General features: G+C 42.8%; 1 protein-coding gene across 1 annotated transcript in view; it reads right to left on the bottom strand.

Moving 5' to 3' along the window:
- MYO3B (myosin IIIB) overlaps positions 1-16588 on the bottom strand; it is a 498102-nt gene that overhangs the window by 148251 nt on the left and 333263 nt on the right. Inside the window, exons 26-28 of the mRNA XM_050751472.1 lie at positions 15039-15150; positions 13933-14095; positions 11511-11591 (exon numbers count right to left, since the gene is read on the bottom strand). Coding sequence (XP_050607429.1) covers positions 11511-11591; positions 13933-14095; positions 15039-15150 — 356 coding nt within the window. The remainder of the gene's footprint in view (positions 1-11510; positions 11592-13932; positions 14096-15038; positions 15151-16588) is intronic.

The following is a 16588-nucleotide window of genomic DNA, read 5'->3' on the forward strand; positions in this document are numbered from 1 at the left end:
CAGAACTGTGACAGAATAAGTTTCTGTTGTTTTCAGCTGCATAGTGTGCGGTAATTTGTTATGGCAGCCCTAGGAATCTAATTTTGGAGTTGGGGAGTAGCATGACAGATGTTAATGATGGAAATTAGAAGAAAGAAGGAAAAGATCAAACTGAAAGGTATGTACTTTCAGCTTGATTTGGCTGGGAGGTGCGGGGGAAAACTGGGTGGGAGGAGGTAAGAAAAGCTCCATTATTTTTATTTAACAAACATTATCACGCATATGGATTATTATGTTCTATGCATTGTTCTCAGTCCTTTACAAACATTAACTCATTTAATCCTCATAGTAACCCTAAAAGAGAGCGACTACTTTATTCCCATTTTACAGCTGAGGAAATTGAGACAAGGGGAGGTTAAATGACTTGCCCAAAGTCCCACAGCTGTAGAGTGGCAGAGCCAGGATTTGAACCCAAGCACAAAATTTTTTCCTAATGTCTGAACTCCTAAATATTACATGATGCAGGTCATTTATTTAAACATTTAAAAATAATAATCCTTGTTCTCCTTTTTTTCCCCTTTATAAATGAAAGTAAAAAAATCAGACCTTTGTACGTTCTTTCATGTGCTTGGGCCTCTAATGGTCCCACAGATTAGCTGCTGCAGAAGAGGCTCTGGCCTGGCCTGGCATTTAGTGATCCACCCAAAGGACAGATCAGGCATTTTTTCACAGAGACTGTCCTGGTAGGTTTCCTGGTTGGTGATCTAGGCTGGGTAAACGTTCCTGCCCTCATAATGGGCCTGGCAAAGGGCACCCACTGTATCTGGCAGAGAAGGCACATATGGATGAGGCACAAAAGCCCAGGCTTCCCCTCCTAACTGCTGCTGGCAGATTTTACAAGGAGCCTGTGTGGTTTCTGGCTTGGACTGACAGCTGGTCATCAGCCATCTTATCAGAATATAAAGGATAAAGAGGCCAACTTGTGGGAGGTCTGACAGGCAAATGCCACCAAAAGCAGCACCAAGAAAGTTGGATTCTTAAAGAATAGAATCTCATTGACACATTTTTTTTTTCTACAGCCCATAAGAAATCCTGGCCTCCATCTCTACCACACAAAACAAGTCTAGCAATTTCAGGCCTCTGAAAGCATTTTCCACTTTGATTATCCAGTACTTAATTCCAGTCATTATCCCAGTTAAACTTTGACTGAGTTCAAAGAAAATCTTGCCTGGTAACTGTTTTCCCCAACCTGGAAGCCAAGGCGGGAAGTTTTCCATTATCCTAGAAATCAGTTTCTTCCTTGTCCTGGAACAGTATTGTCTGGGGAATTCCCCTTCTTTCTGATCATCTAGGGACTGTCAATCCATTCTCTTCTGACTCCCACCAACCTCAAGATTTCTTTCTTAAAATTTACGTCCTGCCTGCTTCTGGTAGCTTATAGACTGTTTGCTTCTTGCGGCTTTGGGTTAGTTTTTCAGTGTTTTGCCGCCGCGTGTTTCGCACGGTCGTTGTGTGTGCTGGTTGTTTTTCAGTGTGTTCAGTTTTGGGTGGTTGTTTTGTTTGTTTTGGTTGTGTGTGTTAAGTGGCTCAGTTTTGTATTCCTCTCACGCCTGGGTCAGGGGGTTCAGTTTGATTCCATGTAAGACTGCTCCGTCTTGATGGGAAAAAAATTTTTGTGGGTACCCCAAAAGAACCTAGCAGAATGTTCTGCACAGACAGGATGTTGAGAAAACGTTTGGAAGGAAGGACAGCAAATAAGGATTAGGAAGTCCGGATTATAGGAGATTTCCTAGCTTCCACCTGTAAAATGAAGCAAGATTCCTAGCCTACTTCTCAGGGTTACTATAATGATAATTATGGGAAGTAAGGTGTGTGCAAGTGCTTTGAATAGACTATAAATTGCTATGCAAAAGTATAAAATAACCATACCTGTCAGCTAATGAAAAAGAAAACAACTCCCACCTCTAGGATCATTCCTGCTCCTACAGTTCTAGTTTCCTGTGAAGCAAAGTTATTTACTTTCCTATACATTTTACTTAAAAGGAAAATGCTCTAAATGTTTATAAGAGCTTTATTCATAATCACCAAGAACTGGAAACAATCCAAAGGTCCTTCCGCTGGTAAATGAATAAAATTGTGGTACATCCATACACTGACATTCTGCTCAGCAATGAAAATAAATGAACTACTAAAAAAATGCAACATGCAGATGAATCTCAGAAGCATTATGCTAAGTGAAAAAAGCCAGACTCAAAAGTTTCACACTGTATGACTCCATTTACAGAGTCAAGACTATAAGGACAAGACTCAGGAAGAGGCAAGACTATAGGACAGAAAACCCATTAGTGGTTATCAGGGGTTGAGGATGAGTGGGGGTGGACATCAGGAAGGGCATGAGGGAACTTTTTGGAAATGTTGTTTTTCTTGATTGCGGAGGGGATCCAGTTTTCTCAAACTGAATTTTACTGTATGTAAATTATACTTAATAAATTAGACTTTTAAGAAGTTACTAGAATTTTTAAAAATAAGGCCTCCTTTTCTTCAAACTGGATCTATTCCTAGAAAGCAGGATTCAATCTGCTTCTAATCCATCAGGAGGAAAGAGTCCGATGGGGAGAGCCTTGCTGTTGATGAAGGACTTTTCACAACCATTTGCATCATTGACCATAGCTGGTTTTGACACTAAGCACTTGGCTCAAAGTCTATGAAATTAGCAGGCTCTAGTTACTTGTACATCTCAACCGTCACAACTTTATTGACGAGAATGGCTACCAGCTGTCACCCTTGCCTCTGTGTCTGTATTTGGTGATTCAGACTTCATGGCCACAGCAAATCAAACCGTGATCCTGCTATGGCTCATCGTGTTGAGGTTTGAACTCCTGGCCAAACGGCTGTCGCTCAGCTGTTACGCTGCCAATCACCCGTCACTGTGGGTTAAACATGATAGGTTCACCAAGATCTTCCAACTCTTCAGACATCTGAAAGGCAACTTGCTTTCCACACCAGAAGGCAACAAATCTGGGTGATATTCAGCTCCTAGATTTTAGAATTTCTGGCTTTACAGAAGCAGGGTGACAAGGGAACTTGCTAGCTTTCAGAACAAGTTGCAAAAGGGCCTCAAACTAGTGAGGGGGAAAAATTATGTCAGGGGCACAACACCTAAGTCTTAACAATATTGAGGTTCCCCAAAATTTTATATACACAAATGAATCAAGCTTTCAGCATGAATGGAGCACAGCTCTTTGCAAAAACAAAACAAAACCACTTGAAATCTCTTACATGTTATTTATTGTTGTATTCTATTTTTTCCTTGTCAAATAAACAAGACATAAGTTAAGACTTGGAAAATTCTTTTTTTTTTTTTTTTTTTTCGAGATGGAGTCTTGCTGGGTCGCCCAGGCTGGAGTGCAGTGACGTGATCTCGGCTCACTGCAAACTCTGCCTCCCGAGTTCACACTATTCTCCTGCGTCAGCCTCCCGAGTAGCTGGGACTACAGGCGCCCGCCACCACGCCCAGCTAATTTTTTGTATTTTTAGTAGAGATGGGGTTTCACCATGTTAGCCAGGATGGTCTCAATCTCCTGACCTCGTGATCCGCCCGCCTTGGCCTCCAAAAGTGCTGGGATTACAAGCATGAGCCACCGCACTCAGCCGGAAAATTCTTTTTATGAAGATTTTACTGTAACCGAATTTGAGATTTGACAGGTACTATTTTTCTCCAAAACTGAAAGAAATTGTTTCATCTTTTTGAAGTTACAGCATTTTGTTTTTGTTTTTTTGAGATGGGGTCTCACCACGTCACCTAGATTGGAGTGCAGTGGTGCAATCTTGGCTCACTACAACCTCCACCTCCTGGGTTCATACAATCCTCCCCGCTCAGCCTCCCAAGTACCTGGGATTACAGGCACGAGCCACCATGCCCAGCTAATTTTTGTGTTTTTAGTAGAGACAGGATTTTGCCATGTTGGCCAGGCTGGTCTCAAACTCCTGACCTCAAGTGATCCACCCACCTCAGCCTCCCAAAGTGCTGGGATTACATGCTTGAGCCACTGTGCCCAGCCTGAAGTTATAGCATTATTATGTCCTCCATAGAAGAGTATTACACAGACTTTTTTTTTCCCCCCTATGTAGTTCACATTTAGGAAGGGAGTACAGAGAGGGAAGTCACATTTCATTTAGTGAATATGTACCATGTGCCAGGTACTGTGCAGGATGCTTTGCATATATACCTGCTATGATCTTCATAGCAGTCCTGAGGATTAGGCCTTAATGAGTCCCATTTTACAGCTGAGGAAACTAAGGCTCAGAAGTTAAGTAATTTTCCCCAAACTACATGGCAAATGGCAACATAGCCATCATTTAAAGTTCATTATTTGACTCTAAACTCCATATGCCTAGGACAGTATTTTAACTCTTTCCAGAGCTTTGACTGGTACCTTATGTCCAATGTGCCATATTCAAGATGGAAACCAATAGCAGGGCATGGTCTACTGGAAAGAGCACTGAGTGAAGGCTCTGAAGAGGGCTCTGAAGCCAGTGCTTAAACTTGAAGAACACGCCGGGCACGGTGGCTCCCGCCTGTAATCCCAGCACTTTTGGAGGCCGAGACGGGCAGATCACGAGGTCAGGAGATAGAGACCATCCTGGCTAACACAGTGAAACCCTGTCTCTCATAAAAATACATAAAAATTAGCCAGGCCTGGTGGCGGGGGCCTGTAGTCCCAGTTACTTAGGAGACTGAGGCAGGAGAATGGCATGAACCTGGGAGGTGGAGTTTGCAGTGAGCCGAGATTGTGCCACTGTACTCCAGCCTCGGCCACAGAGCAAGACTCCTTCTCAAAAAAAAAAAAAAAAAAAAAAAAAAAACCTTGCAGGACACATAAGGAGAGATACAACTTATTTAACTCTCTGTACTCCTGGTTCATCTGTTAAGAGGTAAAACAAAGCCTGCCTTTCTATTTCCAAGAGTCTTTTGAAGAAAAATTGTATGATCATTCTTGCCATAGCCCAGTTAGTTTTCCCCTAAATGTTTCTTTACTATTGTGTAGTTACAGTCTAGACAACAACTAAAAGTTATAGAATGTGACAACATATCCTACGATTTTACATGAATTTTTTTTAAAGACACAGAGTAAAGGCAGCTCAAGTGTTGATCATAATAATGTTGTTTCATTCTGTGTTGAGGTGGCAAAGATACCTTTTCAGGCACCACTTCTTTGCAGCCAGAGTCTGGAGCGCTCAGCAAGGTTCATAAAGGAGAAAACTGATTCCAAATTGGAGGCTCTAACCACTGGTGTCCTCTGAAGTTATAATATCGAGTCCTAGGGGTACCTACTGTTGCACAAAGGTTTCATCTTAAGCATACGTGTGCCGTGCCAATGTGATATTGGGCACAAGTGGACCTCAAGCCCACAATGACTTTGCAGCTTCCTCTCTGTGTATTAGGTAAACAGTGTTCTGCCCTCTGGCTTATTTAATCCTAGCATGGGCAATAATTTTATTCCATAGCAAAGAAGATTCCTGTGCATTCCAAGCTATGCCATGACAAAAATTCTATTGTTTGTGCCAAAGAGAGATTTGGCAGAGCTCATTTCTTGTCAGAAACCTCGAAGCCACAGGCCATCCTCTCTCTGCACTACACCACTTGCTCTAAGCCTTGTCACACACAAGGCATGTTTTCCTAAAGTAAACCACAATGCTTGCCCCCTAGACATTTCCCCCTACAAGATATGTTAAGCCTGCAGCTGTCAGAAATCAGCCCCAGGCCAGGCACAGTAGTTCATGCCTATAATCCCAGCACGGCACTCTGGGAGGCCAAGGCGTGTGGATCACTTGAGGTCAGCAGTTTGAGACCAGCCTGACCAACATGGCGAAACCCCATGTTGTGGTGTGGTGGTGTGTGCCTGTAATCCCAGCTACTCGGGAGGCTGAGGCAGGAGAATCCCTTGAACTTGGGAGCGGGAGGCTCCAGTGAGCCGAGAATGAGCCATTGCACTCCAACCTGGGTGACAGAGTGAGAGAAAGAAAGAAAGAAAAGAAAGAAAGGAAAAGAAATCAGCCCCAGTTTCTCAAGTATGGGAGAGCTAGGGAAACCAAGATAGCATGAGAGTGAAGTGAGCAGTGAGCAGGACCTCTCGCCTAGGACTGAAGGGCATCCTGTCTTGTGTTAAACAACGGTTTAGAAGATGGGGGTGTAGGGGGATGAGGAGGGCTAGTTTGCAGTTCACAGTGCATCTCAAGCTCAGGTTCACCAGGTCAATTATTTCCCCCAGATGTTTCATTGCTATCGTGTGGATATGTGAATATGGAAAACACCAGGAAAAGAGAGGCAGCTGCCTCCTGCCCTGTGGCCAAGAAGAGTTTGGATCTTGTCTTCTTTCAGACCTGTGCTTCCTATGATATAGACTGTCACTCTGAGGAATTAAGCTTTTGTGTGAAATGACCAGGGATCTAAGAAATAGAAATGAAATGAGTGAAGAAAAAGTGAAATAGAGGTAGAACTACAAATTGAGACACAGAAAAGAGTGACAGAGGGCATGCTTGTTTTCCTTCTGTTTGTTCAAAATGGGCCTTTTCTCTCAATGGTGCATTGACTTACACTCCCCTTCTTGTTTGGCTTGGGATCAACAATCTACTTATGTACAGCTTTAGCAGGATGAAAAATATCTACTACAGTCATTTTTACCTTCAAGAAGCACAGGTCATTTCAGTGTACACCCTTGGCTGTGTTTTGTAGTAATTTGCAGTCTTTGTATTGTTTTAGATTTTACAGAACTCCTTTCCAATGAGTGTTGGCAAAATATAGAGTACTTGATTTATTCAAACAGCATGACTTTGAGGAAAAGCATATTTTAGAGCGCTCTGTATTGGAGTTGGAGAATTTGAAGCCCCAAATTAAATCTCATTGTTTACCCTGGGAGCCCCAGCATAAAGTAGGTGCTTAACAAAAAGTAGTTAAGTAAGTGAATGAAAGAAATATCCCAGTTTAAATATAGTTGTCCTGCACACACACGTAGGGATGTATCTGGAAATTTAGTTCTAGGAAATTACAACCACCTACTCATTGCCAACTGACCGACAATGCTAAAGGAAACAGCCTTTTAAACAGCCTTTTGAAAAGGCTAGGAGAAAACCTTGCACTGAAAGAGTTTAAAAGTTCAGGCAGTTTTAAACACCAAAAACTTGGTTCTGTTACAATGTAGGGTCAGGCTGTCTGGATACGATGTTTGCTTTCTCTTCTGGTAGCAGCATTTAAAGCAACTCTGCTCTGCACGCATCCCATGATGTGCTCAGTGGTTCCCAGCTGCAGTGGCTTAAAATGCCTGTTCACAGGCTCAAGGAAGGCACCCTGCCAGCCTCATCAGAGTCCCTGCTGATGCTGGGAAAAGCACTCTCCCCAAAGAGCATCAGAAGAGAAATGGCCGCCACTGTTAGAGCTATTGTTATCTTCTGATAACATCTGTGTTGTTGGCAGGGCCAAGGAGGGGAGTATGTAGGAAGCTGATTCAAGAACAGAGAGAAAGAGAAAATAACAATTTCCACAGCACTGAAGCAATTAGATGAAAACATCCTGAAAACTAGTGGCTCTTCCGACTCCTCTGTGTGTGTGTGTGTATGTAGCAGTGAAGTGCCGGAAGACCACTCCTCCTGGGAGACGCTTCCAGCCCCTAGGGCTACACTGTCACCTATTCAAAGGGCATTTCACCTTTGAGAGAGGGAGGCCCACAACTTTTCTCTCATCTAAAACGTGGATCCTGAATTAGAGGGGCAGTTTGAAAGCCAATGCTTTAGAAAATTAATGAATGAGACATTATATGTAGATGTTTTAAAAAGTTCCCTGCCGTTTGTTTGTTTTGATAATTTTCACTGAGGAATGTAAACATTTTTTGGTTGAATAAATATAGTTAGGTCCAATTTCTGAAACATAAGATAATTTAAAAATATAATAGATTAGCAATGGAATCAATATCACTGTTACTTTTTACTTAGAATACACCATCTATTTGAACACTAATATGTACAATTTTTTTCAGATTTTAACAAAGTATGTATTTGAATTCTTTGGCATTTAAAGGAATGTGTTTTCCTGTGGCAAGAACCCATTGTCAGAATTATTAGCCAATACTAAAAACAATGAAACATGCCACTTCTTGCCAAGGTGATATACAAAGTTGCTTCCTGCCTCCCACAGCCCTGCAAAAAAGAAACTGACGGACAATACCTTTGCTCAGGCTCCTATACTCTCTCTTCCTCTCCCCTCTCCCCGCTACATCTCATAAAGGCTCTTTATTGACTGTGCAGTGTTATACACATAGGAAATGTATCCTTGTGTACCCAGGGTATTTTTTTCTGTTTGTTTTCTCTTCCAGCATTTGATTACTGGCTGGTGAACTGTTTGGGCCCACAGAGATCTCTACACCACCAGCTCATGTATTTGAAAGGCATCTGTTTATTTTGAAAATGCAAATGTGGCCTACCTCAAAGACTGACAAGCAAGAAATGACCCACTGAGTAGGGGGAGAGGTTTCCAGTCTGGAGCCCTGTCCCTCCCTGGATCACACCAAGACCACTGGCTGTCAGAACCACTTAAACCTGCTCCTGGAATCTGAGTGAAGGGCCCACGATTAAAAATGAGCAGGCCTATCTCTCAATAATTAGCCAGGCAGATCATTTCTCACTCAGTTTAAAGTAATGATGAGGACATTTACCAAGGACTCTGAGCCTTTGAAATGGTGGCTCCTAGACTGAGGGCTGCCTGGAGGAGGGCCTGATAACAAGGACACAGAGTTCCTAATGGTGGCCGCCCAGTCCTCACGAGGAGAAAGCCTGGGAAGGTTAATTCCCTGACTTTGATCTCTGTCAAGGCATACCAGCAAGAATTAATTTACATTTCAGATGAAAAAGGTTGACAGCATGAAAAGGCATCTTGTTTCTGGTATGTGAATGTGCCGTAATAGATCGGGAATTCTGAAAGGAAGTTCTGAGGAAGCTAAAGGGATAAGCCGCACGGCTGCTTTTATTGGGAAGGAGATGAAAGGAAAACAAATTTCAATATGCGCTGCTCTGTAGCAACATGTAGGCCAAATGCTTCCTAAATTTCAAGGGCTGCTCTTTTAAAAATATATAACGTATGTTAGCCATCTTAGCAACACCACTTAAGAAAATACTATGGGCCAGAACTAGAAATACAAATGCATTCCACAGAATCTAAATTTCCAATGAAATGATTTGAAAAAATAATAAATTAGAGAATAACCTTAGAAAACAACCGGAAATGGTTGTGCTATGATAACATCCCTAAGCCACTTCCTGCAGGCTCCCAAAGCGGGGAGCTGCTGTATCTGGGTCTCGTTCTACTCGGAAATGTCCTAGTGGGACGAAGAGAGGCTTGTAATGAGATTATGTTTGGGGAAGAGCACAACCCCAAACAGAAAAGTCAGGATGAGTTGCTTTGCTTCTTAGATAAATGCAATTATGCCTTCAAATGTAAAGATAGGGAAATATTCCCAAGTAAAAGTAAACTGCCCATAAAATTGCAAACATTGCTACCCTATCATGCACCTTTACCACCAACACAAAACCAGCATACCAATTCCTGTCCATGGTGTTGGCCGAAGGGCAGATGCTGTCTGCCTTTGCTTTGGCTGCCACACCACTTCTTAGAGGGTAGAGGTGGTGTTGGTGCCACCTTCATGCCCATCTAAGCCCCTGCAGACTCAGTTAATGGAAGTTCTCAACATCACTTGATAGGCAAGAACACTTTGGCTGCAAGGCTAAGAAAGGGGAGGTGCTCGCAAGGCTAAAAAAAAGGAGGCGCCCTTAAAGAAATGTGTTCTCTAAAGTTCCGCTAGGTGCTTGCAAGGCTTAAAAAAAAAAAAAAAAAAAAAGATAGAGATGTCCTTAAAGAAGTATGTTTTTTATAGTTCCGCTGAGCAACATTATCCTTCCATGGTAGCTACCCCATAGGTGCTCCACTGAAAAGATACAATTATCACTATCCTGATAGTATGATGATGAAGCAGACCCATTTCTGTTTTACAGCAGCATTCACTTGGCATGAACAGAGTGCAAAACAGGGAGCACTCTAAAGATGATTTTCACTAGGGAAAATTGCATTTATGATTCCTAATACTGAACTCAGTGGATCAACAATAAATACGCTCAAGAAAGTTTAAATTTTAAAACGCATGTTGGGCTTTGTACCAAACTGCAAGATCAGAAATCAGTTCGGTACCTTCGTTTAATGAGAGACTGTGTGTGTGTGTGTGTGTGTGTGTGTGTGTGTGTGTGTATGTGTATGTGTGTGTGTGTTGGGAAGCAGGCAAGTAGGGAACAAATGATGTGCTTTGAGTTCTCTCTTAAGCTGTAACAAGAATTGCATCCCTCTTCCTGAGGCTTTGAAGTTGTAGAGCTTAGAATTCCTAGGGGATGGTGTTAAAAGTTAACATTTGCATTTTAATAGCACCCTTTCCACCCAACTATTTTAGTTTTGAATGAAGACATCAGGCTTCTACAGTGGTCTAAGAGTTCTGAGAAGTTTACTTGGAGCCAGGTTCTGGGCAGGGACCGCTTTGAAAAGGTTGCAGCTGTTTTATTTAAGAGTTTACTTCAAGCTCAGCTGTATGTGAAATCCTATCGCTCTCTCTGTTGCTGAGTCTACCAGCCTAGCTATTTCTCTCATTCTGTCTCCAATTTCTTGTGGCTCCTGGAGCTCAGAGGCCTGTTTCCTCCAAAGCCTCGATTAGGAATATGCAGTTTCAAATGAGGGAGGGAGCCCAGGCTGGCAACCACAGTGGACACTGCCATTTGCAGAAGAGCAGAGTGACTGAAGAGCCAGAGAGGGGACGGATGAGTCAGAAACCAGAGCTCACACTTCTCAGGCTGCCAAGGGCACGCTGAGCCATAGAAGCCGCCATGTGCTCATGCCATGGGGCCCAGAGGACCATGATAGCTGCATATAGGCCAGGATTTGGGAAACTCAGTGTGCTGGGAAACTCCCTGAGTGATTCCTCCTCGGTGATGCTGAGAGACAGGTCTTGCATATAAGTAGAGAATTCCAAAATGGGAAGGCACCTTCTGGACCTTTTTAACCAGCGCTCTCATTTAACAGATGAGGGACATGTGACTCCAAGAGGGAAAGGGTTTTGTTCAGGTGGCAGCATGCGATGCTGCCTCTATCCAAACGGCCTGTGTTCAAATGCTGGCTCTGCAACTGATGAGCTGTGTGAGGGTGGACAAGTCCCTTCACTTCTCAGTGCCTCAATTTCCTCCTCCATAATATCAGGTATACAAGAGAACCCAGTCAGAGCATCCCTAGCCAAGTATGGCAAACAGCAAATGCTCATGCTCACTGTTAGCATCAAAGTTATCACACAAGGAGGGTCAGAACAAACACTAGGACTCCTGTCTCCCAGAACTCCTGACTCATTCCAGTGCTCCTGAATTATTAACCGTTCAGCTTTTCTACACTTGTAGGAAGTTAGTCAGAGAATATATTCAAGTGGACACTGTGAAAATGATGTTTTAATTACCTGCTTGATTATGAGCAGCAGACTCACTCCTTCTGTTGCTTATTTTCTTAAATTTCCTCCGAGCATCATATCCTCTCCAGGCTAAAAATATAAAACCATGTGCTAGGAATGACATTAATTTAAGAACGTGCCAGAGAATTGATATAAGCTGTTTTCCCCTCCAATCTATTGCCCATCTCATCCTCCCTCCTGCTTTCTCACTGAACAAAATAAGCAGAGGTACGTGAGCTATGGCAAGAAGAGAGGCCTCTCTGTTCTCACAGCTTGGCTTTGAAGATGCTTCTGAGGGGTTGCTTTTGTTCAGGCAGTGATTTCCAGAACACTCTGGGTTCCACTGATGAATCACGTGGGACCCCTACCCCAGGTGAGATGGTTTCCTGTCATTCTAATCCCTGGAGAAAGCCCTGTCTTCAAGACTTGGGGATATGATACAGGGGGAGGGATTTAGGAGGGATGGTAGAAAGGAACTGGAATAGCCTGACCCTTTCAAAATCTGTTATATTGGGAGAAAAATATAAACATGAAAGTTGAAGAAGAGAAAGAGGGGAGTAGAGGGAAATAATAAGTAGCACAACATTGTCATTTGCTGTGAGTGAATTCTGTGCCGAGAGGTATGCTGAGGGAGAGGAAGATGTGCAGTGGGAAGGGAAAAGGCAGGGAAGAAAGGTGAAGAAAAAGAGAGAAAAGAGGAAGGGACTCTCTGGGGCAAAGGTGGTAAGTCTTTTAGATACAAAACTGGGGCATTAAGCCGCCCAGAGGAGCATAACGTCTCTTTTTGTTCCTTCCATCTCTGAGTATCACAACTCTCCAAGTTGCTGGGTGAGCTCATGAAGTCCAAAATCGACTGAGGCACATTAGGATTCTGGGTTATGAGATCATAAGGGAAATCATCCAGTTTGTTCAAGATCTGGTGCTTTCATAATCATTTGTCTATTGCACAGGAACTTAAATGTTGTGTGTAACACTAATGACACATATATGTAAACAAAGAGTTACTGACTAGGCAGGGCACATGAAGAGATTAGCAACCTGTCCCCTTGGTTTATAAGTTCCATCTGGACTAGAAAAGCCTTCTGGAAATGGCATTAGTAACTCTGGTACTGAACACCTGACCACAGACCTGAAGTGTATATTATCTCAGTCTTTCTGGGAGATGCGGCACATGTCTGTGTGACTGGGGCTTTACATCATTGGTCCATTTATACTGCCACTATCTATCCTGCCACTTCTGTTGTAAAGACATGTTTGCTTACCTGCAAGTCAGGGACCATGGCAGTTGTTGGGGCTCAGATAATAATTCCCCAAAATATGCTGCTTTGAACTCCAAACTTAGAGCACCTGGGTAGCAGCAAATGCAGGGAAGGGCTTCCTCTGAACTCTCCCTATCTACTGAAGGCTAGCTCCTCCAGAAGATTTTCAACTGTGTGAATCCCTTCCCCAGATCGCTCGTCAACCAGGGGAAATTGATGCATACCCCAGGAAGGAAAACTGGAGTAAATATCACCCAGAGGTCAGGTGAAGTTTGTTCCAGGCTATTGCCTGTTCTTTAGGCCCATTCATTTCCCCCGAAAATCTTTTAATCTTTCCTTAAAATTATCTACATCCTCCACTTCCCTCTCCCCTGTACAGAGGGTATTTAAGCTTCAACCATCTGGCCTTTGAGTTTCATACTTTTTATGACTTGCATGTTAATAAATTTGTATGTCTTTTCTCCTGTTAATCTGTCTTCATCAGTTTGTTTTATAGACTCAAATTATCAAACCTTCAGGACACAAAGTTTCTTTCACCCCTACACAGTCTTGCTCATGGCTGTGATTTCAGCACCTAGCACAGAACCTGTGCGGTAGGCACTTGATACACTTTTTTTTTTTTTTTGAGACGGAGTCTTGCTCTGTCGCCCAGGCTGGAGCACAGTAGCACAATCTTGACTCACTGCAAGCTCCACCTCCCGGGTTCATGCAATTCTCCTGCCTCAGCCTCCCGAGTAGCTGGGACTAAAGGCGCCTGCCACCACGCCCGGCTAATTTTTTGTATTTTTAGTAGAGATGGGGTTTCACCATGTTAGCCAGGATGGTCTCGATCTCCTGACCTCATGATCTGCCCGCCTTGGCCTCCCAAAAGTGCAGCAATTATAGGTATGAGCCACCGCGCCCAGCCTGCACTTGATACACATTTGTGGAAGGAAAGAAGGAAGGAAGGAAGGAAGGAAGGAAGGAAGGAAGGAAGGAAGGAAGGAAGGAAGGAAGGAAGGGAGAGAGGGAGGGAGGGAGGGAGGGAGGAAGGGATGGAGGGATGGAGGGATGGAGGGAAGGAGGGAGGGAGGGAACCCACTTAGAAAAGAAACAGTTGAGTATTCCCCAGTACTTAATGGCATGCCAATACCCAGAGCCAGAGCAGTATTTATGAGAACTGGACCATTTACCTGACTGGATGGCAATGGCTCCCTTCTCTCTCTTCTCTCTGACTCTTTTGTATCTCCTGGCTCCAAGCCACCCCTTGGTATATGCCTGTAGCACAACCACTCTGCCTATGACTTCTCGAAGTAGCAAATTTAATTGCTCAACATGGTAATATTTGAGAAAAACCTGAAATGAGACATTATTTTTAACATTATATATGGGTTCCTCAACAGAAATTCACTCTACTACAGCATATTCTAAATGAAAATATTAAAACAATGATATAAATAAAGTTTATAGCGATGTGACTTATGCTCACGTTACTGACTTCATGGGGGTAAATACAATTCTCCTTCTAAGATTGAGCCAATCCTTGATAATTGATGTAAACAGATGATGAGGTCAACAGGGTTTTAGCGATTCCAAACGCTCTCCAGGCCTGTCTCATGTCAGTCAGGAGTTCCATTTTCTCAGTATGAGCCCTATCTACTCTCTTTCCCCATAGCCTCTGATAAAGGTGCTGACCAAGAGGAATGACCCAGCCAACAGTGGAAGTTCAGACGGTGAGGTACCTGGATGATCCACAGTGATCTAATTTCTGCTGAGTAGGAGCAGTGTTGCCATCGACAATAAGGCTGAGGCTGTTTTTTTAAGGCAATCAGGATGGACCATAAAAACCTGGGATCCTATGGGGACATGATGTTCTCCCAAATGAAAAGCTACAGATGCTGAGACTAATAATCAGGCTATGTAGCAAATAACATGAGTCCAGTGAAAAAATGGACAAAACACTACTAGAAACTCATCACTGCCATTGATATGATTTGTGTATTTACATGTGGTATTGGAATAAGCAGCACTGAGAAAAGAAACATTTTTAAATGAGCTCAAAGATTTCATTCTAGAAATGCTAAATGGCTCTCAAATTACATACAGAACAGGAGGCAAACCCTCCTCCTCTACTCCCTAAGGTCCCCAACCTCTTGACATAAGACCAGCAAAGATCATTGTTAGGCTGGGGTCTTGTTTGCTAAGCTACACAACTTACAGAGCCATTCATGCCAGTGACATCACTGACAAGAGACAAAGAAATCACACGGGACAATTTGAACAATAAAGAACAAACTACCTTTGTTTTTCCCAGCACCCAGTGATCTAATCTGGACTTTTCCAAGATAGCCACACAGCTCTCTTTGCTAGCAAGAGGTGTTTGATGTGCTCTGAATGCCAAGTAATAATACCTGCAAAATAAAAGAGTTTAGTGAAGCATTTTCAGTCATCATTTGAGTCAGCATAGTAGAATTACTCGGGACCATTGACACACCTTGTTTTTTAATAGTAAATATTTGTCGAGCACCAATAATAGCATAGTAGGTAGTAAAAGACACATAATTTATATTTATTAACTTGGCTCTTACCTACTTTCATGTTCTGCAATGTGTATTTATTTCCCTTTTGATGTTGCTTTGTAATTCATATTCAGTGCATACTTGGTGTCTAATGCATGCAAAATCAAAATATCTAATCCTTTTAGAAAACTGAAATGTAGACAACTCCTCTAGTGAAAGTAGTACTCCTATATATTAGTATCACTATCATAAAAAAGAAATTCCATTGTATATATTTTGACTCTGCTTTGCAAAGTCCCATCTAAAGCAATTTGTAGATAGCAGAAGTGATCACAGCCTAACACTACTGATGCTGCGGAGGGATTCATCTTACCCAACGTATAGAGGAGGTGTGTTTTCTTGATACAATCATGAAAACCACATTTGTTTTCTTAAATTACTTCATTTTACTGAACTTCCAAACTTTCAGATGAAAGAATTTCAAAGAAAAACATTGTAAGCATGGAAAAGTATCCTTTTTTTTTTTTTTTTTTTGAGGCAGAGTTTTGCTCTTGTTGCCCAGGCTGGAGTGCAATGGCACCATCACCATCCCGGCTCACTGCAACCTCTGCCTCCTGGGTTCAAGCGATTCTCCTGCCTCAGCCTCCCGAGTAGCTGGGACTACAGGCGTGCACCACCACATCCAGCTAATTTTATATTTTTAGTAGAGATGGTGTTTCCGTTGGTCAGGCTTGTCTTGAACTGCTGACCTCAGGTGATCCACCCGCCTCGGCCTCCCAAAATGCTGGGATTACAGGTGGGAGCCACCTTGCCCAGCCAGGAAAAATATATTTTCCTCACCCATCCAAGTTCACAGCTGAGGCCCCTAGAACAAGAGACGGATTAACAAGAGAAATACATACAAATTCATTTAATGTCAGTTTTAAGTGACACAGGAGCCTTCATGAGGAAATGAAAACCTGAAGAAACAATTAGACTTGTGTATTTCTATGCCAGCTTTGATGAAGAAGTAGATAATTGTGGAGAAACAGACTTGAAAAAAGAGTTTATTACCCTAATGGTAATTAACTGACCTAATTTAGCAAGACCTGTTTGTTCAGATTCTTCTCTGTGTACCTGTGTCTTCAGAGATAAGAATGTTCCTTTTCTTTGGGTATAGGAAGAGTAGCTTTCACATGTGGGTCTTATGAACTGCTTCGGGGCAGAAGGGCAGGAGAAGGTGAGAGTGACCTTACTGCCTCTGCTATTTTCTCAAATGTTACAGTGCCATATTTTGGGGTAGTGTGTCCTTAAGTCCATCGTTACCAAAAGGGCCTTTTCCTCCCCTTTC

Source organism: Macaca thibetana, chromosome 12 (genome assembly GCF_024542745.1).
Source record: "Macaca thibetana thibetana isolate TM-01 chromosome 12, ASM2454274v1, whole genome shotgun sequence".
Taxonomy (NCBI): Eukaryota; Metazoa; Chordata; class Mammalia; order Primates; family Cercopithecidae; genus Macaca; species Macaca thibetana.